The sequence below is a fragment of the Tupaia chinensis genome, unplaced genomic scaffold (genome assembly GCF_000334495.1).
Source record: "Tupaia chinensis unplaced genomic scaffold, TupChi_1.0 Scaffold000070_1, whole genome shotgun sequence".
Taxonomy (NCBI): Eukaryota; Metazoa; Chordata; class Mammalia; order Scandentia; family Tupaiidae; genus Tupaia; species Tupaia belangeri.
The window spans coordinates 1,473,512-1,500,498 of NW_006159530.1; the positions used below are offsets into that span (position 1 = coordinate 1,473,512).

General features: G+C 43.2%; 1 protein-coding gene across 5 annotated transcripts in view; it reads left to right on the forward strand.

Annotated features, from left to right (window-relative positions):
* The window catches only part of UAP1 (UDP-N-acetylglucosamine pyrophosphorylase 1), a 42,398-nt gene continuing 15,411 nt past the window's right edge, over positions 1-26,987 (forward strand). For 3 of the 5 annotated variants that reach the window (XM_006142243.3, XM_027767556.1, XM_006142245.3), the window contains exons 1-5: positions 1-120; positions 9,428-9,764; positions 20,294-20,498; positions 23,179-23,354; positions 25,513-25,685. In XM_006142243.3, the coding sequence (XP_006142305.1) occupies positions 9,485-9,764; positions 20,294-20,498; positions 23,179-23,354; positions 25,513-25,685 (834 nt within the window). In that variant the 5' untranslated portion in view covers positions 1-120; positions 9,428-9,484. Of the gene's footprint in view, positions 121-329; positions 349-9,427; positions 9,765-20,293; positions 20,499-23,178; positions 23,355-25,512; positions 25,686-26,987 lie in introns of those variants that run through there. The other 2 variants (XM_006142244.3, XM_027767562.1) reach the window with 2 other exon arrangements.

Here is a 26,987-nt window from a genome sequence, read left to right on the forward strand (position 1 = left end):
CCCGCCCCGCCGCCCCGGCCCCCTGGATGAGGGTATATATTCCGAGCGGGCTCGGGACGCCGATGAGTGGCCGCGCCGAAGGAGCCGGAGCCGAGCGGAGCTGCGGCCGCGCGCTGGGAGGTGAGAGGTGCCCAGCCGGGGAAGGGCTGCGGGGCCCGGGACCCCGTGGGCGGAGGGCCTGCTCCTGCAGCACACACGCGTTCGCGGCCACGCGCGCAGACGTGGACACGCCTCGCACGTACGTGCACACGCCGAGGAGCCCGCCGCAGCTCTGCAGCCTGCTCGGTGCGCCCCGCGGTCGCGCCGGGTCCGGGCTGGGCTGCGCAGTACGTGGCTGGCCCGGATGGGGTGAGGGTCCCGGGCATGGGTGCGGGCCTTGGGGAGGGGGTGTGGGGGCAGTGTCTTGGGTCAGAAAGGTTTGAGGGGCTTTGAGGGGCTCAAACAGGGCCTTGTGGACAGTTATGCTGAGTTTGGGGGACAAGTTGTGGTTGGAACTGACAGATGGGAACAAGTTGGGACGTCCTGCCTCTATGAGACGAATTGAGAGCGCTGGCCAGGAGGACTGGAGGTGCCCGGGAGTGACCCGACTGCCTGCGGCACAAAACCTGCCTGCCTCTTGTGTTGTTTTCATACTGGTGGTGGCAGAGGGTTGAAATGTGTGGGTTTTGCCTTTGCTTGACCAGCAGAAGGAGGGGATTGGAGGGCTGAGAGCACACATGTGGGGCACATATGGCTTCAGAAGGTTTCATCAAGTTTGGCTGAGAGGCTGCACTGTTTATTTGTACAGAGTTCATGAAATCCGAAGTCAGGTAGTAGCGACTTTGATCGTGCGTGTATGTCATTGCGTAGTTCAGAGGTTTCAGGACTTGGAGGTGAAATTCGCCAGGTGCGAACCCTAGAGTCTGGAAACTGAAGGCAGCTGTGTGTTCCTTCACTCTTAGTCAGTGGGCTGATTTAGCCAGGACTAAGAAAGCCTCCAAGCATTTATGGGATTCAGCCAGTGGTTATGGCTCAATCCCTTTCCTGTTTTTAAAAATGTGTAAGAGGTTTGTTACCTATTTTGAGGGCCTTACACAGACCAGCAGAGATAGGGAGAGGGGAGAGACTACAGGAGTAGGTGGAAATACTGGCTTTCCTTGGTACTGGATCTCATGGCGTTAGAGTTTGATTTGTATCTTAAAATGTGCTAATAATATATTTGCATGTGCTTTTTAGTCAACCCTTCTGCATTCTACTGCCTTGAGGGTACAGGAGAAGGGGTGGTTGGCTTGTCTCCAGGAGGAAATGTCTGCACAGGGAGGTGGGAGGATTTGCTCAGGGTTGAGTGTTGGGGAGGGACCCAGAACAGGACTTCCTCTTGTGTTACCTGGTTGCATGTTGGTCTCCTTATACAGTCTGCCTCCTTAGATCTGGGTAAAACGGTAATGTGAGACCTTAGGAAAGATCCTATTCCTTTGAAAATAGTTGAATATAAATCTGCCCCCTCAACTGTCTTTTTTATGTGATGTGTTTTTTGTTGTTGTTCTAATTAAAAAATATGGCCTAACGATGGTGGCACAAGTTTGAGGGTGCAGTGATGTGGTGGCTCATACCACACGGGAGACCTGGGTTTGGTTTCTGGCCCAACCTGAGCAGGCCAGGCACTCTGGACTCTGGTCCTGCCTAACCGAGAAGCTTGGCAGAAGGGTCATGACATGACAGCGAGATCCTGCCCGAAATACCTCTCTCTCCTCTTCCTGTTATCTACATTTCCCGTGTTCCCTCTCTCTCATGAAAAGATAATAGTAGCATCATAACTCTTTTTTAAGAGTTTTTTTTTTGTTTTTTGTTTTTGTTTTTTTTTGCTATACAGTGCATGTGCTTGCCAGAGAGACAGAGAGAGAGAGAAAGTGAGAATCATCCCCCCAAGGGGTGTTAGACATGCCACCGTCTCAGGATTTTGGGCACACATGCACATGGGCGGCTATGCCACCGTCACAGGATTTTGGGCACACATGCACACGGGCCTGGTGTCAGTTTTAAGTCGCCAGGTAACCACAGTCAACTACGTGGGAATCCAGTATGCCACCGTCACAGGATTTTGGGCACACATGCACACGGGCCTGGTGTCAGTTTTAAGTCGCCAGGTAACCACAGTCAACTACGTGGGAATCCAGACAGTTTTAAGTCGCCGGGTAACCACAGTCAACTACGTGGGAATCCAGAGATATAACCATTATGCCACTGCTCCCTAATAGCATCATAACTCTTCAAACCTGTATACACCAATAGAAAAGCCTTTCAGGGGCCAGCAGGTAATGTGGAGGTTAAGGTGGCTGGATCTGGCATGGTTGGCTACATAGTTCAAGTCTCAGACCTGGCGACTTGAAAAACATGCTGAGTACGTGTGCATGCATGCCCAAAATCCCGAGAGGAGAATGGAGGAGAAGGGATTGCGGTGCGGCCATCCCCCCGAGGGGGTGCATGGATTTCTCACTTTCCCTCTCACTGTTTCTTTGTACCTCTCTGGCAAGCACACATGGTCCTATCGCAAAAATTGGGAGGATAAAAGAAAAAAAAAGAAAAAGAAACGCCTTTCAGTAGCCTCGTGAGTGCCCAAGCTCTGTCTCCCGAATGCTTGGCCTTGGATTTACCTACCTTCCCTAAGGGATCACTTTTAGTCCAGGACTTATCATATATGCTTATGACGGTGACAGTTTTTTCTGTAGCTCTAATCTCACTTCTGAACTCTAGATTGCTTTTCAAGAGGATGTCATGGAGAAATGAAATTTAAATATTGTGTATGAGTTTATTTTGGTACAAAAAATATATATATATTTTGAAATCCAGGCATTGTTTTCCCATGATACTCCTTTTCCATGAACTTTTTGAAGACCCTTATATGTTGCTGTCTATAATCAGTAGTTCTATTTGGATGTCTAGGTAGCATTTCACGTTTAATCGATTCCCCCACTCTCCAGATGTAGCTCTAAATGTGTTCCCACTCTAGCGTTTCCCCATTCTTGATAAATGGCACCAGCATTTGGAGTCACCTTTGCTTGAGTCTGTCTTTTCTCCATATTCGCTCCACAACCTACTCCTGGAGATCCATGTTTAGAGTCTGCTTCCACCACCCTAAACCACCACCATCTGTTGTCTGGACTATAGTATTCCGTAATTGATCTGCCTGCTTCGACTTTTGCCTTCATTATGTCACCCCGCATTATGTCACACACACACACACACACACACACACACACACCAGAGATTCATTTCAAACCCGAATCAGACCCTGCTCCAAATTCCCTTGTGACTTCCCAGACCCCTAGTTTAGTACCTCCACTGCTTGATCCCATCTCTTCTCACTTCTCTAGCCTTGTTTCCAATCATTCTTTGCCTCAGTCCCCCTGCTCAGCTGCAGTGACCTGCTATTCTTTCTTGAACATGCCAAGCAGGTTCTTGTCTTGGGAGCTTGTAGTTTCCTCTACATGGAATGTTCCTCCCCAAGAGATGCACTGGGCTTGCCCCTTTTTTCTTTCAGATGTGTCTTCAAACTCAGCTCTGCAGAGTCCCTGCCTGACCACCCCATCTGAGATGCCTGCCATCGCCCCTGTTGCCCTGTAGCTTCTTCCTCACGTGATTTTCTTCATCACCTTGACTCGTGACCCTACCTACATTTTTCTGCTGGAACCTGGCCATGTAGATTTCTGCTTTCTGCACTGTGTGTGTCTGCTGCCCGGATCTGGACCTGATAGGCAACAAGTGCTCACTAGATATTTGTTGGGTGACTAATAGTGGCACATGAAAGTTTAATAGTTTCCTTTTAAAATGGTCTATTAATGTGTTATTTACACATTAAGAGGAAACTTTCGGGAGTAATCTATTCATGTAAATAATGACAAAGGAGGTTGTGGGCCCATAGCCATTCAAAAGAAACAGCAGCATTGATAAAAGTTCAGCCGCCCATCTCTCTCAAATACCTTGTTCCTTAAACACATTTTTCATACTGTTCCTGTGGACTGGATTTTCTTTTCATGGGTTCTTGGACAAATTTTTTTTTTTTTGTATAGGGCACAGACACTGCAAGACAGAGACAGAGAGAGGTAAAGTGAGAGATCACCTTCTAGGGGCAGACAGCCATAACGCAACCCCTTCTCCTCCAGTCTCCTCTTGGAATTTTTGGCATGCGTGCCCAGCATGATTTTTAAGCTCCTGGGTCTGAGATTTGAACTGCAGTCAGCCATGTCAGAGTCCAGTGCATTAACCACTACGCTACCTCAGGCTCTATTGGCTGATTTCTTTTCATCTCTTCATGTTCAGAAGGCTATGACTTAGTGCTCTGGAGTACAAGTTTCACTTATAAAATAGTAGCTAATAACATTTATGGTGGGCATTCTATTTCCACGCACTATTCTAAATGCTTTTCAACATACCAAACGCTTCTTTTGAGGAAGTACCATCTTTATCCCCATTTTGAAGATGAGAAAAATCGAGGCACGGAAAGGTTCAGTAAGTTGTTTAAGCTCACAGACTTCAAATATGGTAGATCTGAGACATGAACGCAGCCCGTCTGATTCTCGAACAGTTCTGGTTACCACCAACCTAAACTGCCTCTCCTTTAGGTGAGACCTTGGGTTGGACTCCTAATACTGTGTCTGCTTTTGTGAGAGATGTATTGTGGAGAGAGTGGAGGTCTTAGAGTCTCACAGATCTGGGTTAAAATTCATTTCTACCCACTGGACGTGTAGCAGCGAGCAAATTACTCAACTTCTTTGAGCCTCATTTTCTCATTGATAGTAAGGATTATTTAACTCATGCCTCTGAGCCTTATGCAGAAACTTCTGTCGTTCTCATTTTGATACAGAAAATTGAAAGTATTGTGACTATATCTGAGTCATAGAGCCAAGGATAAAAGTCAGCTTTTTTCGATTCTAAAACCCATAAAGATTCACTTTTTTTTTTTGAGAGATTTTCATTGTAGGGCGCGTGCGCTCGCCAGACAGACAGAGAGAGACATAGAGACAGAAAGCGAGAAATCACCCTCCAGGGGGGATGGTCACGCCGCAATCCCTTCTCTTCTATTCTCCTCTCGGGATCTTGGGCACGCATGCACACGCACCCAGCGTGAGTTTTTTAAGCCACCGGATCCGGGACACGAACCGCGGTCGACTATGTGGGAGTCCAGCGACATAGCCATTACGCTAACTGCTGGTTCCCCGTAAAGATTCACTTCTAGCTGGACTATGTGAGGCAGCCTTTAAGCATGAGTGAGATTTCAGTAGATAGAAAAGACTGACAGAGTACTTGGAGGTGGGAGTGAGGGTCCTAGGTGATAGGAAGCTAGACTCGAAAATCAATAAAGTTTCATTTTTTATTTCATTTAGAAGGCTTAATTGGGTTATGAATCAGTGGTAACTTGTAAAGTGTATTTTTTGGTAGTCTCATTCATTTCCCAATTGAAATATTCTATCCCTGCAGTAAATCTAATTAACAGACCAAAAATAGAAGTTAGAAATGCAGCACAGTTATGTAATTGATGATTTTATGAAACCGATTTTACAGGAAGAATCTTGAAGCCGGTCTGTTGCTTCAGTTTTGCAGGACATCTGATGAAAGTCAAGGTATCCAGAAATTACGTGCCCGTCTCTGTTAGAGAGTAGTATCTTTCCTGGGTTTGCTTTTGAGTGTACGCAAATTGAAATTATGTCTAGGGCTTTTCTAATTTGGAGTGGCATGCCCAGTGCAGAATAAAAAGTAGCAGTGCTTTTATTTTTAATTTTTTTAATTTTTAATTTTTTCTTGGAGAGGTTTTTGCTATAGGGTGCGTGCTCTTGCCAGAAAGACAGAGAGAGATGGAGAGACAGAAAACAAGAAATCACCCCCAGGGGGGATGGTCACGCTGCAATCTCTTCTCCTCCATTTTCCTCTCGGGATCTTGGGTACACATGCACACGCGCCTGGCATGAGTTTAGCCACTGAGTCCCAGACTCGAACTGCATTCAACTACATGGGAGTACAGTGACATAGCCATAACACCAACTGCTGGTCCCTGTTTATTCATTTTCTGATAAGAAGAGAGAGAAAGAGGTAAGTAGGGGAGGTAGATTTTTTTGGTTTTGTTTTGTTCTGTGTGTTTTTTTTTTTTTTTCCCATAGGGTGCATATGGGGTTTTGTTTTGTTCTGTGTTTTTTTTTTTTTTTTTTCCCATAGGGTGCATATGCTTGCAGGAGATAGACAAACAGTGAGAGGGAAAGTGAGAAATCATCCCCCAGGGGGATGGCCAGGCTACACTCTCTTCTACAGTCTTCTCTTGGGATTTTGGATGTGTGCACACAAGCGCCTGGCATGATTTTCAAGCCACCTTGTCTGGGACTTGAGCCACGGTAGGCCATGTGGGATCCAGCACCTTAACTACTATGCCACCTGCTGGCCCCGGAGATAGTTATTTTGACAGGGTCTCGCCATTGCAGTCCTCTGCCTCAGCCTTCCAGCTAGTTGGATGTTCAGGTTGATCTGGCATCTGAGCTAGGCCTTCTGTGTGGCCCAGCCTTGGGTAGGGGCACCCAGCACTGTGCTACCATGGCAGGACCCCTTTCTCCATATCTATTGGCTTGTGAATTCATTTCTATAAACTGAGCCAGATATAAGAACATGAGTTGTGCCTAATGTTTCAGAATAAATCAGGTACAAATTGTTTCCCTTTTTTGGACTCCCTCTCCCCATCCATACACACAGGGAGATATAGAAAGGCTCCTTTCTCCTGAGAGGCAGGATGGGTAATGACCAGGGGTGTGAATTTAGGAGTCAGGTAGTCTGGGTTTGAATCCCAGCTCTGTCATTTTACTATTTGGGATCTTGGACAAGTCATCTCTGTGACTTATTTTCTCATGTAAAATAATCCCAATGACAGCACCGTAGAGTTGTTCTGAGGTGTTTGTAAAGCAGTTAGAATCATCTTGCTGCACTATGAGTGAAATATCAGGGCCATGTGCTGTCTCCATCACCGCGGGGCCCATGGACGTAGGCTCTCTTGGCCTGAGCTTGTAGATGTTTGATGCTTAATGGTGGTGATGACGTAGATAGTCTTATTGACCCCACTGTGCAGGTAAGGAAACAGGCCTGGAGAGGTTAAGTGCCTCAGCTCAACGCTCGAACTGTTCACAATCTAACGGAGGAAGAGGTGAGAGGGCAGCGTCCTTTGTCCCCCACATCTAAGCAGTTACAGAGCAGTGACGATTCTTCACAGTAACCCTCACATTTATTCCTTTCACTCTTATTTCCTCTGCAGCTAATCCAACCCAGCAATCGTGTTGATTTTTCTGAGAGATTTTTGCTTTAGGGTGTGTGCGCTCTCCGGAGAGACAGAGGCAGAAAATGAGAAGTCACGCCTCAAGGGGAATGGCCACATCGCAATCCCTTCTCTATTCTCTTCTCAGGACCCTGGGGACATATGCACATACACCTAGTGTGTTTCAAGTGCAAGGTCTGGGACTTGAACCACAGTTGACCACATGGGAGTCTAGTGCCTTAAGCACTGCAACACCTGCTGACCCCTTTGCCATTGTCTTTTAACTCGTTTTCCTTTTAGTTGTCTAGAACCTTTTAACTAGCTTTCAGTCGTCCCTTATAGTTGGCTCCGTGCCGTGCCGTTGCACCTTTCTGTCATCTCTCTAAAGCCTGGCAACACCGCCCATTCAGCAGTCTCCTATTGGCGTCTTCCTTCTGTCAGGCCTGGGTTTTTTACTTAGTTTTCAAGGCTCTCCCTGGGCTCACCCTCTCCTGCCGTCTCTCTTCATTCTATGCAGAGCGTGCGTCTTCTCTGCTCGCCAGCCCACGCGTGGCCTGGCTCTGCTTGTTGCCCAGTGTTCTCTCTGCAGTCTGCTCAGGCCTCCAGGCACAGCTCGATCAGGCTGCTTTTGTGGCTTCTTGGACAACACCCTATCTGCCCTTGCATTTGCCTATAGTAGGCAGACAGATGAACTGTCTCCTCCTTGTCTTATTTTTCAGCTCAATACAGTTTAACATTTTGCTGCTTTATCACACAACACTTCTTTCTTAAAAAAAAAAAAACAATTATTTCATTTTATTTATTGTTACTGTTTTTTCAAATTTGCTATAGGGCACATGCACTCACCAGAGAGAGAGACAGAAAGAAAGAGAGAAGGAAGGTGGGAAAGCAAGCTGCCAGGTCCAGTAATTGAACCGTGTTTGGCTATGTGGGAGTTCAGCATCCTTAACCACCTGTAGGTCCCTATACAGAATGCTTTTTTTTTTGGGGGGGGGGAGGTTTTCCCCATAGGGTGCATGTGCTCGCCAGAAAGAGAGAGACAGAGAGACAGAAAGAGAGAAACCACCCCTCAGGGGAGATGGCCATGTTGCAATCCCTTCTACTCCATTCTCCTCTTGGGATCTTGGGCACACACGCACACGCGCCCGGTGTGAGTTTAAGCCACTGGGTCCGGGACTCGAACTGCGGTTGGCTACATGGGATTCCAGTGACACAGCCTTTACACCATCTGCTGGTCCCCAGAATGTTTTTTTAAAAACATTTTCTTTAGGCTCTTCAGTGACATGGCAATAAAATGTAGCTCTTTGTGACGCTGACCAACGTGGGAAGGTTCTGAGTTTGTGTCCAGTGAACTCTGAGCATGTGTGTTGTAGTGATCTGGGGCTGGCTGAGGCTGGGGGCAGATTGAGATGGCAATGTGAAGACCCTGTTGGGGGTGCTATCTCTCTGTCTCTCTTGCTTGTAGAGGATATAAATAAATTAAAAAAAAAATCCCCAAACAAAACCATACTTATTCATTGGTTATTATGTGTATATTGCTCTTCTTTTTTGATGAGGTCCAAGTTTTTAGTGAACAGACATGATGGACATGTTTTGATTGGTTTGCTGCATAAGTTGCCGTTGAAATGAAACGTATTTTTCATGATTAGAGGTGGTCCTCTCTTTCCGGATATTGCTGTATTCTAACTACAAGGGCACAATTATTTCTGCCACTAGAGAGAAAAGGGCAACAGCTCAAATATTAAGCAGTCGAATGTTTTTTCATTGGTCACTCGTGGTCAGAGAACTAGCAGAGGCAAGCGATTGTGGAAATGAGTGTGAGCCCTGGAATCAGACTGCCTGGGCTCACACCAGCTCCACGAGTGGCTAGACGTTTAGACTCTCTGTGTCTCAGTCTCACCTGTAAAGTGGTGATAGTAACTGCGTGCCGTAGAATTACTGAAAACTAAACGAGACCGTGTAGGTACTCAGTGCCTGATACATAACGTAAATGATTATTGCGTTATAGGTGCGATCTCTTACAAATCTTGAGTGATAGAAATGAGAAGTTAATTTCCTTAACATGAACATTTTTGATGGTACTTATCTTTGGTGGGAGATAAAACCCTGAGGCTTGGAGGTTGGACTTGGACCTGCTGTTAATGCCTGTGTCTCTTTTAGGTCTACAGGTACAGACATTACACCCTTATTTGCACAAAGCTTGTCTATCAGAGCAGAATGGACGTTAATGACCTCAAACTCAGGTTGGCCAAAGCTGGGCAAGAACACCTGCTTCTGTTCTGGGATGAGCTGGAAGAAGCCCAACAGGTAGAACTTTATGCAGAACTACAGGCCATGAATTTTGAAGAGCTGAACTGCTTTTTCCAAAAGGCCATGGAAGGATTTAACCAGTCCTCACACCAAGAGAAAGTAGATGCACGCATGGCACCTGTCCCCCGAGAGGTGTTGGGCAGTGCCACCAGAGACCACACGCAGCTCCACACCTGGGAACGTGAAGGTACTGAGTTTGTGTACGTTTGTTCTGGAGCTTGTAAGATGAACCAGAGTTGTTTACAAAGCTGGCTCACATAACTAGTATTTCAATTCTTACACTACTAAAACGCAGTGACCCACCAGAAAGTGACAGCTGGTCTTGCTGCGACCTCTATGATGCCCCCCATTGCTGGTCCCGACTGTCTTTTCATTTCTGATGTCCTGTTCAAGGCTTTTCTCATTCAAGTCTTCACTTGTCTTTAGTCTCTCTCACTCCATTTCAGTATTCTGCTGAATTGTTTTTCCTGTTCAAATGCTTCAGTTTAAGCTGGCTTCATTTGAAAGCTGTCTTAACCTAGTCCTTGTTTATATTTCCAATTTTGACTCCTGTATTTCTTGCCACATGTACTGCCCTCTGTGTTTTAATTGAACCAAACAATTCACCTCTTCCTGAACATCATCTTAGGCCTTTCTTGCCTTTGCTAATGTTTCATTTTCAAGTTGGTTTATCTTTTATTCATGATAGAGAGTGTGTGCACATGCCCGCACGTGAGAGAGCAAGAGGTCCCCTTCACAGAGTCTTAGCATGCTGCCACCCCCTTCTCCCAGCCCTGCAGCTAGTCAGGATCCTGAGCGCCTGTGTACACACTGGCTGTGTCTCAGACTGCCCCAGGGATCCGGACCCACAGTCAGCCCTGTGTCTTTTAGCACTGCAGTTCAGCTATCAACTGCACCACCCTGCTGGGTCCTTTGCTCATGTTTATCCTTAGCTTGGCCTTTGCCCTTTCTCTCTCTGACTGGGTCACTTCGTAAGGTCATTTCTTAGGTACTTAACACTATTCTTTAAGACTCACCACATAGGTGTTTTTTTCTTTTCTTTTTTCTTTTTTTTAGAGGTTTTCGCTATAGGGCGCGTGCGCTCTCCAGACAGACAGAGAGAGACATAGAGACAGAGAGTGAGAAATCATCCCCCAGGGGGAATGGTCACATCGCAGTCCCTTCTCCTCCATTCTCCTCTCGGGATCTTGGGCACGCACGCACATGCGCCCGGCGTGAGTTTTAAGCCACCGGGTCCAGGACGCGAACCGCGGTCGACTACGTGGGAGTCCAGCGACATAGCCATTACGCCAACTGCTGGTTCCCACCACGTAGGTGTTTTGATCCAGGACCTTCTCTTCAGTGTCCCAAGTTGGAATGACTAGGTTGTCAGGAAAGTCATGACTGTATTTTTCTATGTTTTTCTATGTAAAAATGTGTTATGACTCTCCCTACAGCCCAACAGTTCACACTTTGATTTCATTCTGCCTTTTAGTAAGACTCTACATCCGTCTGCCTCATTGCATTGTTAACCCTTGAAGAGCAGCCTGGTTCTCGTTTTCTGTGTGTCATAGAGCAGGTAGAACAGAGTTTGTGGTTATACGTTGATCAGTAAATGTTGAATTGTCCCAACATTTTTTTATCTTAAACCATATCATATGAGACATTTTCAGTAAGTTCACAGAAACTACATAGTATGAAAAACTATGCCTTGGGAACCAGCAGTTAGCGTAATGGCTATGTCGCTGGACTCCCACGTTGTCGACCGCGGTTCACGTCCCGGACCCGGTGGCTTACAACTCACGCCGAGTGCGTGTGCGTGCGTGCCCAAGATCCCGAGAGGAGAATGGAGGAGAAGGGATTGCGGCGTGACCATCCCCCCTGGGGGGTGATTTCTCGCTTTCTGTCTCTATGTCTCTGTCTGTCTGGTGAGCACACGCGCCCTACAGTGAAAATCTCTCCAAAAAAAAAAAAACACAAAAAAAAACTATGCCTTCATGTCAAAATTGTTTTTGTACCAAAATAAACTTGTACTTTAATTTCGTTTTTCCGTGAACTTGTTGAACTCCCCTTGTAAAAGCCAGTTCCTATAATTAGTACTGACTTATGCTTTTAAGAAATAGGGCAAAGTAGCTCAGTGTGGCTTTTTGGTGACGTTGAAAGCAGTGATTTTTACAATCTCCTCCATGTGAGTACGGATTGATTAAGTATTGTAGCCCTCAAGTGTTTGTACATGGTCTTTGTCAGACCTGTGCCTCATTTCTTTATCTGTTAATAGGAGATTGGCTGAATAATTTTCTTCCCTTTTTGCGAGACATATTATACTGCAAAAACAATATCAAAATAATAGAGATTGCTTACAACCTCATCATTAGCTCATGTTACCAAACAGTGCTTGATTGTATATTTACTTTTATAGATGTATAATAATACAGATGAAATATTATGGTCTATATTTGCACCATATCATGGCTATCTTTATTTTGTCTTTCATTCTTTGATATCCTTGTTCTTCCCTCCAAAAAAATGAGAACTGACATTATCAACCTTCTGTGTACCTCTCTGTCTTTCTTTAGACTCTTCAGACTGTTCTAAAGAGTCCTAGGGATTCTAACCCTGGGACGCTGTTTCTTAAGGCATCCTCTTCATCTCCCCACTGTAAGAGTAGCTCTACTTTTTCTGTTTTGTGTATTTGATCTTTCATAAGGTTTTATTTAAAAGGGCTTGGAGATTAGAAAAGAGGTTTGAGAGTAGTTGGATATTCTTCGAGGAGGTGCTATTGAGATCTAAAATGCTTGGTAATGGTAAAGTAGCTTTTTACTTAGACTAGGTGTCTGCCATTAAGATGTGAGAGGAAGACTTTCAGATGAATCCTTGTGAATGGAGGGCTTTAGTGATACCATAACACTTACTGCTTTTGGATTCACAAGTTCTTCCCTCCTTCCTTGTATTTCAAAAAGGCTAGTACAGACCTTTTCTTACCCTCTAGTGTAACAGCTGCCTATCTCTTTGAGATCTTAAGGGGCTGAAGTCCTAGTACGATCTTCTAGGGAAGGTCAAAGCACTGGCCTTGTGTGATAGGGAACATAAGCAACAGTCAAGACTTCCTACAGTTTGAGTCTTCTTTATGACCTTTCCACTGGAATTTGCGGAACTAGTCTGTAACTATGACTTCATTTAAACTCTAATCCGGAACTAAGTATTATATAAAAAGGTACAAAGCAAACTTCCTTTTGGCTTAGTGTCAAGGGAGCAGTATTTATTGTGGCTTACAGAGTGGGGTGGAGAAGGAGACTTTGTACTGAACTATATCCTCTTACCAGAAAGTCATAACAAAATTAGGTTTCTGCAGTAAGTTATCACAGAGAAGACACTGTCATTGTGAAGATGATGACGTTATATTTTCTTTTTTTTTTTGGAGAGGTTTTTGCTATAGGGTGTGCACGCTCACCAGACAGACAGAGAGAGACATAGAGACAGAAAGCGAGAAATCACCCCCCGGGGCGATGGTCACGCTGCAACCCCTTCTCCATTCTCCTCTCGGGATCTTGGGCACACATGCACACACGCCTGGCGTGAGTTCTAAGCCACCAGGTCCAGGATGGGAACCGCGGTCGACTACGTGGGAGTCCAGCGACATAGCCATTATGCTAACTGCTGGTTCCCAATGTTATATTTCATGTAGTAGGAAGATGCTGGCAAGTGTATCAAGGAAAACCCCCTCCTCCCAAGATTTCAAACTGTCTGGTGATTATTGAGTTGATATTTGGCATTTTGACACCTGTGGTAGAAAATTCTTTATTTCCAAAGGATTACTACATAAGCAGTACTCCTTGTTTATGAATGACCTTGCTTTAATTTAATTTTTGAAACTTTCTAGCCAGTTGTTGAAAATAGAATACAGAGGTACAACTGGAAAACCTTTGTTTTTATAAAGTTGAGATCACAAGAAAGAAACAATTAGAAGCTTTGATAAGATTGTTATTTTAGTAGAGATACACTGAGAAAATATGTTTGTTTAATACAATCTCGTTCTTTATTAAGAATGTTTATTTGAACCCTAAACAATCTTCAGGTTTGTACTGTAATAATTAATCATTATTCAGTAAAAGCCTTTTCTGCCTACAGGACATTTTTCTAATAATCATAACGGTACTTCTCATTTTTTTGCTATAGAGTACGTGTGCTCACCAGAGAGAGGCAGAGGGAAAGTGAGAAATCATCCCCCACCCCCATGCCGCTGTCACTTCTCCATTCGCCTCTCAGGATTTTGAGCACGCACACACACACACACACACACGCACGCACGCCTGGTGTGATTTCCAAGCTGCCAGTCTGAGAAGGAAACCGTGGAGTTGGTCATGTGGGATCCAGTGCCTTAACCTCCACACCACCTGCTGGACTCCTTAGTGGGACTTTTCTACCGTATTGCTCTGATTTTTTTTTTTTTTAAATAGTAAGTGGATTGTTTAGAAAAGAGCATTCGTAACATTATCTCCCCTGCATTTTCTGAAATCTAGCATAGTGATTTTTTTTTTCTTTTTGGAGTTTTTTTTCTATAGGGTGCATGCCCTAGCCAGAAAGACAGAGAGAGACAGAGAGACAGAAAGTGAGAAATCACCCCCCAGGGGGGATAGCCACGCCGCAATCCCTTCTCCTCCATTCTCCTCTCGGGATCTTGGGCACGCACGCACATGCGCCCGACATGAGTTTAAGCCACTGGGTCTGGGATTTGAACCCCGTTCAACTACATGGGAGTCCAATGACATAGCCATTACGTCAACTGCTGGTCCCAGCATAGTGATATTTTTAATAGATTTACTTTATTTTAAAATTGATACCTACTACTTTAGAGAAATTGGAAGACATTAAAAATTCCAAAGGAATTTCTGTTCTATAATACAGAAATACTCACTAGTGATGTTTTATAGTATTTTATTACGCATACACATACATACTTTGGGATTAGGGTTTGTGTATAATTTTGTGGGTGCTCAGGAATTTGTTATGGAAAATTGTAACCATATTTTAAAATGTATTTAGAGACAGGTATGTGTACTGAACCCCTAGAAATGCCATCTTGACTAAAAATTACCAGTTTTTTAATGCTACTTTTGCTTAATCTGTTCGTTTTTTCCCTTTTTCTTTGCTATAGTATTTTTTAAGGCAAGTCTCACATTTCATGTTATTTTTGCCCTCGTGTAGTTCAGTGTGTGTTTCTAAATATATGCACATTTTCTTACTAAACATGATGCCATTATTATGACTACCAAAATTCACAATAATCTTCTAGTCTTAAACACCAGATGAATTGGAGATTTCCTTAATTAGTCTGCTTTTTCTGCTTGACATTTTAGAGAAATGATTTCAGCTTGAATATGTGATTAAAAATCATAGACTTAGATCTCTCACCTGACTGACTTTCTTGGATAGCTTCCTTTATACCTCCCTGGAGCAGCCTATTTTGGCTCTGCACCTGCCCTGGGGTGCTGACAGTTGAAATGGCAGTTCTGGTTGTGCTCTGTGCTTCGGGCTGTGCCCAAGTTAAAGTGTGGGAGGAACTCGTCCAAGCAGGAAGTTATCCAGGAAGCATTTGATCTCTGACATCCACTGTAAACTCTCTTCTTGGTTTCTTGTGAGTGTTACTGGGAAGATTGTTCAGACTCCCTTGGACCTGTGACGCACGGCACGACTCTCCAAGGAGTGAGGAGTGTTCCAGCCCTGGAAATATCTATAACTTGAATTTTTTTTCCTGTTTGCTATAGAGCATGTGCACTTACTGGACAGAGAGAGAGAGGGAGAGAGGGAGAGAAAGAGAAAGAGTTTCCCCAGGAGAATGATCATGCCACAGTCTCTTCTCTTTCGTTCTCTTCTTGGGATTTTGGACATGCACACACATGCTCCCGGCATGTTATTCAAGCCTTTGGGTCCAGGACATACCATGCTGTCAGCTACATAGGTGTTAGCCACCTTAACCATCACACCACTGGCTGGCCCTTGTATTATTCATTTATTTATTTATTTACTTATTTATATAAGAGAGATTTTTGCCATAGGACGTGAGTGCTTGCTGGAGAGACAGAAAACAGGAAATCTCCCCCCAGGGAGGATGGCCACTCTGCAATCCCTCCTCCTCCATTCTCTTGGGATTTTTGGTATGCATGCACACCCAATGTGAGTATTAAGCCGCTGGTCTGAGACTCAAACTGCAGTCAACTATGTGGGAGTCCAGTGACGTAACCCAAAGACCTTGACTTTTTTTTTTTCCTTAAAGAATAATTTATTTTATTTATTATCAATTTTTTTATTATTATTTTTTAAAATTTGCTATAGGGCACATGTGCTCACCAGAGAGATAGAGAAAGGGAGAGAGAATGAGAGGGAGAATGAGAAAGCAAGCCCCCAGGTCCAGGACTCAAACCATGGTAGGCCATGTGGGAGTTCAGTTCCCTAACCACGATGCCACCTGCTAGCCTCCCCCTCTCCTTTTTTAAAAATATCTTTAATTTGGTTTGTATTGAAGTCCCTTCTACAGAAAAAATTATTAGGCTGGTTTTTCAAAGCTTATTTATTTATCTCTTCTGAGAGAGGGAGACAGAGAGACATGCACAGGAGCCCACAGCAGGGTCCTCACTCTGCACTCCACCCCAGCCATCAAGATCATGGGCAAGTGTATACCCAGTGCACCCTGGGAGATCTTGGGAGGCCGACCTCTGACCTTCCTGTATGTCTTCGGCATCACGGAGGGCTGCATTACCACTCTACCACCATTCGTGGCTGGAAAGGTCCTAACGTGGGTGTCCTATAGTGAAGAGATGGACACTGTGATAGACTGACGCACTTTTCAGGTTTTTTTTTTTGTTTTTTGTTTTTTCCATTTTTCAGTGGAAGTAGTTTTAGATAGAAGTTCATAATTTCCTAGTTGTCACATGGGCTAATGAGCATGTTTATAAGCAGTTGATGTTTTTCAGGTAGGAGCAGTGCTGCCCGTATGAAATTTAAGTTTTGACCAGTACAGTTTGAAGGAATGTATTATTACCGTATACCCAAAGAATGTACTGGATTTTATTGTCTCACTCAATTTCAAGTAGTGTTTTATCTGTTGTTGTAAAACAGGCATGTTAAATACTTGGGATGAGCATTTCGGCTTGATCGTAGTGACATGGCTAAAACAGATGAGCCCTCCATCTGGTGCACAGGGTTTGATACCGTGAACTGCAGCTGTAGCTGCATTTTGTTTTTTAATTACTGGCCTTAATAATAGGAACTGCTGTCTTTCCTCTGTTTTTCTCTTTCTCATAAGTGAGATGCACTTAAGAAGAAGTTAATGTGGAAACCTTTTTAGGTAAATATATACGAGTTATGTTATAAATAGTTGTGTTTAGATGGAGAGGAGAGGAAAATGTGTACTTCCTAGAAATGTACACCTGCCAGGTATTCTTCCTTTTTGGGGGCGGGGGGAGTTTGCCATAGGGCTTGTAGACTTACCATAGACAGTGAGAGAGAAAGTGAGAAATCCACCCTGCAGGGAGGATGGCCACTCTGCGACCCTTTCTCCTCCACTCTCCTCCTGGGATCCTTCCCCCCCCCCGAAGAATTATTAAATTAAATTTAATTTTGTTATTTTAACTTGACCAAAGAGGGACAAAGTGAGAGGGGGAGAAAGAGAGGGAAAGTGAGAAAACAAGCCACCAAGTTCAGGACTCGAACCACGGTCAGCCATGTGGGAATCCAGTGCCCTTAACCACCAAACCACCTGTTGGCCCCTCTTCCTGGGTCCTTGAGAGAGTCTGCAGTGCTTCATCTGTAGATCTAAAATGGTGCAAAATGTGTTTTGCAGTAAAACCTGACCTGAACTAACTTGAGAGTATTGAGAAACCTTATTATCCCACTTATGTGATTCTAAGGTGCTATTTCAGTTCTGCTGGGCATAAACTGTACCTAGAATAGATTGTGTGTACTATAGGTTAAACATCCATAATCTGAAAATCCAGAATGTTCCCCAATCTGAGTGAGTGCTGACGTGATTCCACAAGAGGAAAATGCCACACCTGACTTTGACAGGCTGCATAGTGTCACAAATACTGTATCCAGTTACCTTCAGTCTGTGTGTATAAGAGGGCATATATGGGGACCAGCGGGTGGTGTGGTGGTTAAAGAACTGGATTTCTACATGACAAATTTAAAAAAATAAAAATAACAGTAAATAAAATAATTCTTTAAAAGAAATAAGGCTTATATAAAACATAACTGAATTTCTTGTTTCGACTTGGATCCCAGCTGGAAGATAGCTCATTGTATATATACAAATAGTCCAAAATCTAGTAAAATACTGAACCCAAGACACTTTTAGTTCCAAGCATTTTGAATAAAGAATAGTCAGTCTATGTAGTCCTTTTCTAAATTTTGGAGAGCTCTGCATTCTGCAACAATTCTTCCCCAGGGGTTTATGTAAGGGATTATGGACCTCGATTTTAAAATAATGCTTTGTGGGTCAGTGACAGCAGAGTTAAATGTATTTCCTAGACACGGTAGTTTCTTTGATCACTCAGAGAAACAGTTTTCCTGTCTGGCTCATATGTGTCCCTGCTCCCTTCAGATCCCATCTCAGCTAGGTTTGGTTCCATAGTGGTGACGGACCTTACAGACACAGAATGCTGTAACAAATGTAGTGTTTGAGAAGTTTTGAGAATGTTAACTCTTCCCTGCTCAAGAGCTTTTCTGTATAAGATGGCATATAAGACAGGTTTTAGAAATGCAGGACACTGGGGCCAGGGGTGGTACAGTGGTGATGCAGCTGAACCCACATGGGAAAGGTCCTGGGTTCATGTCCTGAGACCTCTCTGAGCATGCTGGGGGTGCATGTGTTTGTGATCTGGGCTGGCTGAGCCTGGGAGTGGATCATGATGTGAGGGTTGGGTCCTGTTTCTCTGTCTTTCTCATGGGAGAAATAAATTAAAAAAAAAAAATCAGTGTAACCTCTAATGAATTCAGTGGAAAAGGGAAGGACAGCAAAGAAATGGAAAGGAATGTTACATATTTGAAAATGATAATCCTGTCAAATATTTGGATGTGTTGAGATAGTCAGAGGGAGTGTCATGTGGTGGTGAACAGGCCCGAGAGTCAGGTATACTGATTCTCATCGACTCACTTTGTGACCTTGGGCCAGACCCTTAACCTCTCTGAACCTGTTATCTCCAGTGGGAAAAATTATACTTAACTTTTAGGTTATAGTTATTATTTTTGAGTTCTAATGTTAACCCTGATTTTGTTATTTCAAACCACGACACGGTCTAATTCAATGCTGTGAAGATAGTAACACTCCTGGGTCTGAGGCAAGGGAGAGAGACAGAATTAAGTATTAGCTGAGAAGGTCAGTTTCATATCAAAGGTGAAAATTGTAGAAATATATCAAGGTAGTGTGTGCTTTTGAATTCTGGTTTAAAAAATAGCTGGGACGTTGCCCAATAATTTTCTCGTACTATACTTCTTTCCTAATTAAAAACTATAGAATCGGGGCTGGGGGACAGTTAAGATTTTATAATGGGTTTACGTAGTATTCCTTTAAGTTCTTGATGTACTAGTATGTTAACTTTAAGTAAACCTAATATGTCACAGACACATGAAACACATAGTAATTCGATGAACCTACATCACCAGGCCAGCCCATGGCATGGTGGTCAAGGCAGCTGGATCCTACACAGCCAATTGTATGGTTCAAATCTTGGTCTGGTGTCCTCAGAACCACACCAGGTGCTTGTACATGTGTGCCTAAAGGCTAGGAAGGAGAGAGAAATAGAGGAGCAGGGTTGCTGTGTGTCCATTCCCCATGGTAGAGGCTTTCTCACTTGCCCTCTCTTGGTCTCTCTGTCTCTGTGAGTATACATATCCTCTGGCAAAATTAAAAAACAACAACAACACAAAATAAAACCCACATCACCTAAGGATTTAAAAATAATAATCGATCGTGGCCGCTACTGCTTCCTCTGGCTTAGCCTACAGTTGGGACCAGTGGCCAAATTTGTTCGCAGACTTTCTGAGAATGTTAATTAAAGTGTGAAACTCAGAAAATAAGAACAAAAGTCAGCAACCATTGCTTCATCTCATCTGACTTTTTTTTTTAGCTTTTCTAGCTTGCTAGAGACCCAGTTTCCATGAAGTCTTTTCCTGCAAACGTGGTCCTTGCCTCCTGAGTTTTAGAGAGAAAAAAAAAAAAGATTAGTTTATTAATATATATTATTTGGGCCAGCTGGTGTCATGGTGGTTAAGGCTGCTGGATATCACATGACTGACAGTGAGGTTTGAGTTTAGCCCCAGCAACTTGGAAACATGCTGGGCACAAGTGTGTGTGCGCCCAAAATCCTGGGAGGAGAATGGAGGAGAAGGGACTGTGGGATGACCGTCCCCCCAGGGGGTGATTTCTCACTCTCCCCTCACCCTCTGGATCTGTCTTGTTGGTGTGCTCCGATAAACACACACAGCCTATAGCAAAACTTAAATATATATGTATATTATTTACTTTTTGTCTTTGGTTAGGGTATGTAAATTTAATCACTTTAATAATAAAATGTCTTTGTTAACAAGATAGCTATTCATGATTCTATGTTGGTTCTTTGTTCTCTGTGCCTTATGAAGATAGAATGAGTCTTAAAGGTTGCTACCTATGTATGCTTAATATTAAAGTGTTGAATTACAGAGGTTTTGTGATACACGTGGTTTTTTTTTTTTTTCCCCTAGGACTTTTCCAGATTTCTCAGAACAGAGTTGCAGTTCTTCTTCTAGCTGGTGGGCAGGGGACAAGACTTGGTGTTGCATATCCTAAGGGGATGTATGATGTTGGCTTGCCATCGCATAAAACACTTTTTCAGATTCAAGCAGAGCGCATCCTGAAGCTACAACAATTAGCTGAACAATATCACGGCAACAAATGCATCATTCCATGGTAAGATACATCATATATCTGATGAACATATTGTTTAATAATAATATTAAAAATGCAGGTATATTTTATTCTTAAGCAGCCATATTTTCTGTTACTACTGATTTTCTTGGTGGTATAATTTACTATATATGTTTAAAGTAATATAATCGTAGTTTGATGGATAACCAGTGGAGCCTTAGTGAGTAATATAATACTGCCAACTTTTATATCCCTGATTGAGTACCTTTGGGTACTCTTGGATTCTCTTAGTTTAGAAACTTCATACTGATGGATAGTTTATCTAGGTATAGAATTTCTGATTGCAAATCAGTATTCTTATGGAATTTGAAGCTATTGCTTTATTGTTTACAACCTGGCCATTAAAAGATCTAATGCCATTCTAACTCCCAATCTTTTTTTTTTTTTTTTCTTTTTTCCCCTCTCTGAAAGCATTTAGGGTCTGTTCTTATTTTTAGTATCTTACATTTCACAATGATGTGGTATGGGCCTTTTTGCAGCCATTGCTGTGGGTACTCCGGACTCTCAGTCTAGCATAGCAGCTCATATCCATAATTTCCAGGGTAGCTGGCCTCCACATATACCCAGATGGAAGCTGCATTGACTCCTCTGCTGGGCCAAACTCAAGTCCTCCACACCCTCTGCCAGAACGTTGTATTCTCAGGGCCTCTGCCTCAGTCGTGCTTATCTCTGAAGCTCCAAGGGACAACAGGAAATTCTGCTGTGCTTTTTCAAAGTTTATGATTTAGCTTTTTAATCTCTTTCTCAGAGCAGATTTGGAAGTTGGCATGTTTAACGGGGAAGCCAGCTGTGTCTTGAACTCCCTCAAGTCTTTAATCTTGTTATTTCAGTCTCATGTGACTAACAGAAGCCTTGCTGGTTTCCCTATCCCCCTGCAGCTGCCTCTGGTCCAAGCCCAGATTCTCCACCATTAGACTGTCTCCCAGATCAGCAGATACACTCAGACAGGGCAGCTGCAGATCCTTGATTCCCCTTTGAAAGATTCTTCTCCATCTCTAGAATTCTAATCTGTATTGTCTCTGCAGCTCTCCAATGCTTTAGACATAGGCTTTTTGTAATTTTCTTAGCTTTTCCAGCTCTTCTCAACATGGGTTCCAGACACTTCAGACTGCTTTTTTCATCTTGATTTCTATGGTGTTCGAGAGGCATCTGTGTTTCAGGCAGCCACTATTTTACTTATAGCCCTAGTCTCTGTCATTTTGGATTTTCTTCTCTCGCTTTCTTCCATGCCACAATCCCTTCTCTTCCTTTCTCTGGGGATTTTGGGCACGCACACATATTATCCCAGCATGAGTTTCAAGCCATCGGTCCAGGACTTGAACAGTGGAGGTGGCCATGTGGGAGTCCAGTGCCTTAACCACCATGCCACCTGCGGGCCCTCTGTTCTTTCCTTATGCACAGCAGCGTAGTCACCTCTCTTGCCATCTTCTAATTATGACCAGAGTTCAAATTACCAGGATAATTTGATAAACAGACAGGTATCTCTGTAGTGAAACATTAAGCCATTTTCTTCATTCATTTGTTCATGGAACAAATATTGACCGAGTGCCCGTGCAGGTGCTAGGGACAAAATGGGAACCAAAATGGACTCAGATCCCTCCTTGTGGGTAGTTTACATGGTAGTAGGGAAAAAACTGCTGCAGTCACTAATTGCAGGTTTAGATAGAATGTTTTCCTTCTTCGCCACACTAGCATGAGTTGGATTTTCATGATGACAGAGAGTATAATTATGCTTTATGATCCCAAATGAATGGTGAGCAGAGTCCAGATTCCATCTCAATTTTTAATACAAAGAACAAGGGATCAGTAGACTCGCAGATTCCCCCTTCTATTTATGTAGAAAAGGGGTTCTAAATTGACTCCTTCACAGAGTTCTGAAATGTGCATGGTGGGAAAACTCCATGCTCTGCAAGGCATTCCCATGTGGGAAGGTCCTGGTCTGAGTCTGGGACCTTCCTGAGAATGCCGGGTACATACGTGTCCGTGACCTGGGGCTGGCTGGGGGTGGATTGCAGTGTCAAGACTCGGTGGAGGGTACCACCTCTCATTTTTTCTCTGTCTGACTCATAAAATACATAAATAAACCCTTAAAAAATATTTACAATGTTTACTTAAGTCAGTTATAGGTTCTTTTTTTTTTTTTTTTTTTACTTGGAGAGGTTTTTGCCATAGGGCGTGTGCGCTTGCCAGACAGAGACAGACAGAAAGTGAGAAATCACCCCCCATGGGGGATGGCCATGCCACAGTCCCCTCTCCTCCATTATCCTCTCAGGATCTTGGACACACATGCACACGCGCCCAGCGTGAGTTTTAAGCCACCGGGTCCAGGTTGCGAACCACGGTCGACTACGTGGAAATCCAACGAGATAGTCATTACGCTAACTGCTGGTCCCTAGTTATAGGTTCTTTGTTGTAAGAGTTATGTTTAATATTGTTAGATCGATTTTTTTTTTCACAAAATAATTGGTAAAGTTGCTTGATGAAATTGTCCTTGGGCAGCAATGAATGAATGTGTCCTATCCTGGAGAAAAGTTCAAGGGAGTAAAATAAGAAGCCAGAGCTCTCAAAGATTTTCTTTCGCTTAGGAAATAGGCAGCACTTTGTCTTGCCCTAATTCACATAGGGGATTGCTGAAGAGATCTTCTGCGTTTCTCTCTGTAAGGTATATAATGACCAGTGGCAGAACAATGGAATCTACAAAGGAGTTCTTCACAAAGCACAAGTACTTTGGTTTGAAGAAAGAGAATGTAATCTTTTTTCAGCAGGGAATGCTGCCTGCTATGAGCTTTGATGGGAGAATTATTTTGGAAGAGAAGAACAAAGTCTCTATGGCCCCAGGTTTGTAATCATCCTTACTTAATGGTGACTAGAAATGGTAATAGCATAAATCATTGTACTTTGATTTTCTTTTTAATACGATGATTTGAGCATTAGAAAAAAGATGATTATTTCAATTTGGCAATGATTTAGAAAGATGAAAATACCTAATGGTTCCAGTGGAATGGATACACTCTTGTATTTTTTTGGATGCCTGCCGTAGAGAACAATTTGAGCTGCATTCAGGGTATTTATTCTCATTACCAAGTGTTTTATGCACGGTAATGTAATGTGCATGTCTACATTATTTATTGTACTGAAAAATTAGAAACCACCTGCTGGGAGCCAGCAGGTAGCATGGTGGTTGGGGCGCTGGACTCCCACGTGGCCGACTGTGGTTCGAGTTCCAGATCTGGTGGCTTGCTTTCTCATTCTCCCTTTCTTTCTCTCTCTCTATGTCTGTCTGGTCAAATTGAATAATAAAATAATTAAATAATTCTTTAAAAAGAAACCACCTGCTGATTGATAATTAGTGGCTTTTACAGTTTACAAATAGCAGTTATTCTTTTTTAGATTTTTGCCATAGAGCACGTGTGCTCATTAGAAAGAGACAGAGAGAGGGAAAGTGATACATCACCCCTTGGGGAATGGCTATACTGAGGTCCTCTCTCTCTCTCATTCTCTCAGGATTTTGGGCCTGCACACCTTCACAGCCAGCATGTTTTTCAAGCTGCTCGGTCAGGACTTGAACCATAGTTGGCCATGTTGGAGTCTAGCTACCTTAACCACCATGTCACTTGCTGGCCCAGCATTTATTCTTTAGTAGTATAGAAGTAATTCTTTTGAGATATTAAATAACAAAAATAATTTCAATAGGTTGAGAGAATACAAAACACAAAATTGCACGTGCAGTGATTAGAGCCACTGCTGTGCGCAGCTCCAGGTGGTGCACACACGTGGTTGTTTGTCAGCGGTGCCCACGGAAAGGGGGCGGTGTGCTCCCTGTGCAGCCACCCTGAGTATGATCCCAGCCTAGAATTCAAATCCCAGCTATGTGAGTATGTCCCTGGAGGGGCGCTGAAAGGAAATACACAACAGTCTTGTCAGTTGTGCTCTCCAGATGTGGGCTTTCATTTTATCTTAATTCTTTTTTGCTTCACCTGAATCTTTTTACTAATGGAAGAATATCCTATTCTTAGCACTATTTTGTGAAGTTGTTAAATTTTTTGTCATATAAAGCCATAGCCAGGGTTGCCGATGGAAGGAACACATTAAAGCAGCACTAAAGATAAATAGGAGGGTCTAGCTGGTGATATAGTGGTTAAGATGCTGAACTCCCACATGGCCAGCCACGGTTCAAGTCCTAGACCTGGCAGCTTGAAAATCACGCTGTGTGCATGTGTTTGTGTGCCCAAAATCCCGAGAGGAGAATGGAAGAGAAGGGACTGTGTGACTGTCCCCCCGGAGGGTGAGTTCCTACTTTCTGTCTCTCTCTCTCTCTCTCTCCGGTGAGCACACACGCTCTATAACAAAAATTCTGTTAAAAATAAAATAAGATAAATGTGAAAGAAGGGGCTTTTACTTATATCAAGTTTAAGTCATTTTAGATCTTTGTGTCATCCTGGCTTCTTTGTTTTTTGCCATAGGGGGCATGTGCTGACTGGGAAGACAGTGAGAGGGAAAGTGAAAAATCACCCTGGAGAGGAGACGGCTGCAATCCCTTCTCCAGCTTCCTCTTGGGATTTTGGGCATGCACACACACACCCAGTGCAGTTTTTAAGCTTCCAGGTCCAGGACTTGAACTGTGGTTGGCCACGTGGGAGTTCAGCACCTTAACCATACTGCCACCTGCTGGGCCCAAGAATTTTATATTTCACATTACATTATAAGCTACATTATTAGAAGGGGCTGAGTTAAAAAAGAGACATAGTCTTTGGGGTTGTCTGGTCCTACCTCTGTTAATATTGTTCTCTTTGTGCTTAGGATAAATAACCTTAAATATCATATAACATAACTTTTTGACCCCTGGATCCTTTCTTAGGAACTTTTAGTTTTCTTGGCTCTGTATGCAAAACTGTTTTTCTGTGATTTTCACTGCAGTTTGGAAACATTAAGCACTCTTTGAGTTATTTTCGCTGTGGGTCTTGTTGTGCTACTAATGGGCTGTTTTACTTTCCAGATGGGAATGGAGGTCTTTATCGGGCCCTCGCAGCCCAGAACATTGTGGAGGATATGGAACAAAGAGGCATTTGGAGCATTCACGTCTACTGTGTTGACAACATCTTGGTGAAAGTGGCAGACCCACGGTTCATTGGGTTTTGCATTCAGAAAGGAGCTGACTGTGGAGCAAAGGTAATGCCCTTGTCATCCGAAGTGAGCCTGTACCTGGCTCTTCCCTGTCAGAATGTGTGAGGAGTCTTCAAAATGTTTGTGGAGAATGCATACTATGAAAAAACCTATGCATGGATTTCAAATATTTTTTGCACCAAAATCAACTCATACTTTAATTTCATTTTTCCGTGAACTTTCAGAAGTACACTCACGTGTTCCAGAAGTCAAATGAGGCTTATTAGGGTGATTTGAATATTTTAGGAACTGTGCATTTCTCAAAAGAAACTCAGTTATCCCACACCCACTTTTTTTTTTCTTAAATTTGTAACACTTGATTCCAGAAATAATGTGCTACTTATGCTTAATCACAAGAGTTTAAAATATGTAAGGACGGTTCGTAAGTACCTAGGAAAATGAAAGATTATTGCTAGAACTGGGATAGATTTATTGATATCAGGTTGTGTTCAATCTGATTAGCCCCATTTTTCCCCTCTACAAAGTTACTGGAGTAGGAGGTAAGAGAAATATGGTAGAAATGGCAGATTAGGATCCAGTAAGGTGGTATCTCACGATATTCTGATGAATAAGATAGAAATATGCAAGTTAGGAATAAGAAGAGTTATGGAGATTAATAACTACTGGAATGACTAGAAATACTGATGTTAAAATGGATGGAACTGGGGCTCGCAGGTGGTGTAGTGGTTAAGGGCGATGGGCTCCCACATGAACAACCGCGGTTGGAGTCCCGGACTGGCGGCTTGATTTCTCACTTTCTCTCTCTGTCCCTTTAATGTCACATTAAAATAAATAAAGTTAAATGAAATAATTCTTAAAAAAATAAAAGATGGGTGGAACTTTGTGGGCGAGCAGGCCATATGATGGTCAAGGCAGCTAATCCTGCTTGGCTAGCTGTGCCGTTCGAGTTCCTGACCTGGTGGCTTAAAAAACACACGGGTCATAGGTGCATATATGCCCAAAATCCTGAGAGGAGAAATGGAGAAGGGATAGTGGTGTGGCCATCTCTCTAGGGGATGATTTCTCACTTTCTCTTTTTCTGTGTCTCTGGGGAGTTGCATGTGCCCTATAGCAAAAAAAAAAAAATAAATAAAAATAAAAGGAAGGAGGTTTTTTAATGCTATAAGACTCCATCTTTTGCCATTGCTCTTTTTAATACTTTTTTTGAGTTGCATAAATGATGATATGAGAGGCATGTGTTTATGGTAGGAAACAAAACATTGGTTCATCAGGAAAGTCATGATGCATTTTTGCATAGAAAAACTTGTCATGACTTTCCTGACGACCCAATATATGGCATAGCCAAGA